Consider the following 1,308-nt stretch of genomic DNA (forward strand, 5'->3'; position numbering starts at 1 on the left):
TTGCCATGTATTTGTGGTGAGAACAACGAGCACAATGCTTTTACAGCGGGTGGGAGGCACGGAGGTAACGCGTGTGCAAGGTGGTTTGCCCGTTCGTCTGCGCCGGCACCGTGCCGCGTTGGTTTTGCCTCTGCAAAACGCTGGCCTCCTTCCTCGTACCCATTCCTGTTGCACTCGGGTGGGCAGGAGCCTCCTTGCGTGAAGTTGTATGGTTACTGGTTTGCATCGCAGTGATACTTTTTTGGGTTTTACATTTTTTTTTCTTATGTATTTTTGAGGAAATACAACTGTCATAGTAATAAACACACATCACTTTGTACAACGGGAGCAGCTGGAGAAAGGATGGAGGCTGAGCAGCTCCGCTTGCGCAGCGGCGAGCATGGCCTCAGCCTGGTCGCAAGCACAACACACATCGCATGTCTCCGGGTGTCACCTCCTTATCTCACCTAAAGCGCCGTCTGTGTCAGCTCCATCTCAGCGGAGTTGTGCTCCTCTGTGGTCACTGTGCCGTACGAAGTATCAGCCACCTCCTCTTCCTTCAGTTTCTTGTAGGAAATATCCGTGTCTTCCTCTTCACCGAGTGTATCTTGTTTGTAGCTGTCTCTCCCGTACATCTTGTACACCAGCACAAAGAGTCCCGCTTCTGCCGACTGAAAAAGCGCGTAAAGCAAGGGAAACATGTACATGCTCCCTATGAGCTCTGGGGGGAAGGTGAGTTTTAGGATGGCGGTGCAGAGCTGGACGTTTTGGCACCCTGTTTCCAAAGACACTGTTCTCCTGCAGTGTGGGGGCATTTTAAAGACCGTGGCTAAGCCATATCCCAAGGCATACCCCGCTAGAGGCATCAGCACCGCAATGGCATAGACAGACGCAGGAATATGTGCCATCAGGTCTGGGCCCAGCATGGTCCCGGTCAGGATGAACAGGATCACCAGAGTCACCAAGAGGGACCACAGGGAAATCTGGCAACAGATACAGACATTGATAAACAACACAGGGGTTATTAGTTTGAAAGGATAATTACAGCAGGTAAAGGCTTCAATTGCAAACCGTGGTTGCGCTGCCCTTCCCGGGTTTGCTCCTGGCTCAGGACTTCGGTGGTGGTTGATCATACCCCGGGAAAGGAAGGGGCTGGGATAGCTTTCCGTTATTTTGCTTTGGGGTGACTTGCTGGGAAAATAGAGAGCCAGGGCTTGTACCTCGCTTTCCCTTTCATAATTAAGCTCGTTTTGTTTTCATGTTTTAAGGATGTGTTGCCTTGCCTGCGGGTTGGTTTTGCCGGCCCTGTATGCAGTGGGAGTGGGGGGA

General features: G+C 51.7%; 1 protein-coding gene across 1 annotated transcript; it reads right to left on the bottom strand.

Moving 5' to 3' along the window:
• Nucleotides 1-446: 446 nt before the first annotated feature.
• On the bottom strand, nucleotides 447-962 carry SLC10A4 (solute carrier family 10 member 4; the record flags this gene model as incomplete). Its single annotated transcript, XM_010177476.1, has 1 exon — nucleotides 447-962. A coding segment is annotated over one exon (516 nt), but the record flags the coding sequence as incomplete, so codon positions are not given.
• Nucleotides 963-1,308: the final 346 nt, after the last annotated feature.

This window comes from Antrostomus carolinensis, unplaced genomic scaffold, assembly GCF_000700745.2.
Source record: "Antrostomus carolinensis isolate BGI_N321 unplaced genomic scaffold, ASM70074v2 Scaffold27521, whole genome shotgun sequence".
In the NCBI taxonomy this organism is placed as follows: Eukaryota; Metazoa; Chordata; class Aves; order Caprimulgiformes; family Caprimulgidae; genus Antrostomus; species Antrostomus carolinensis.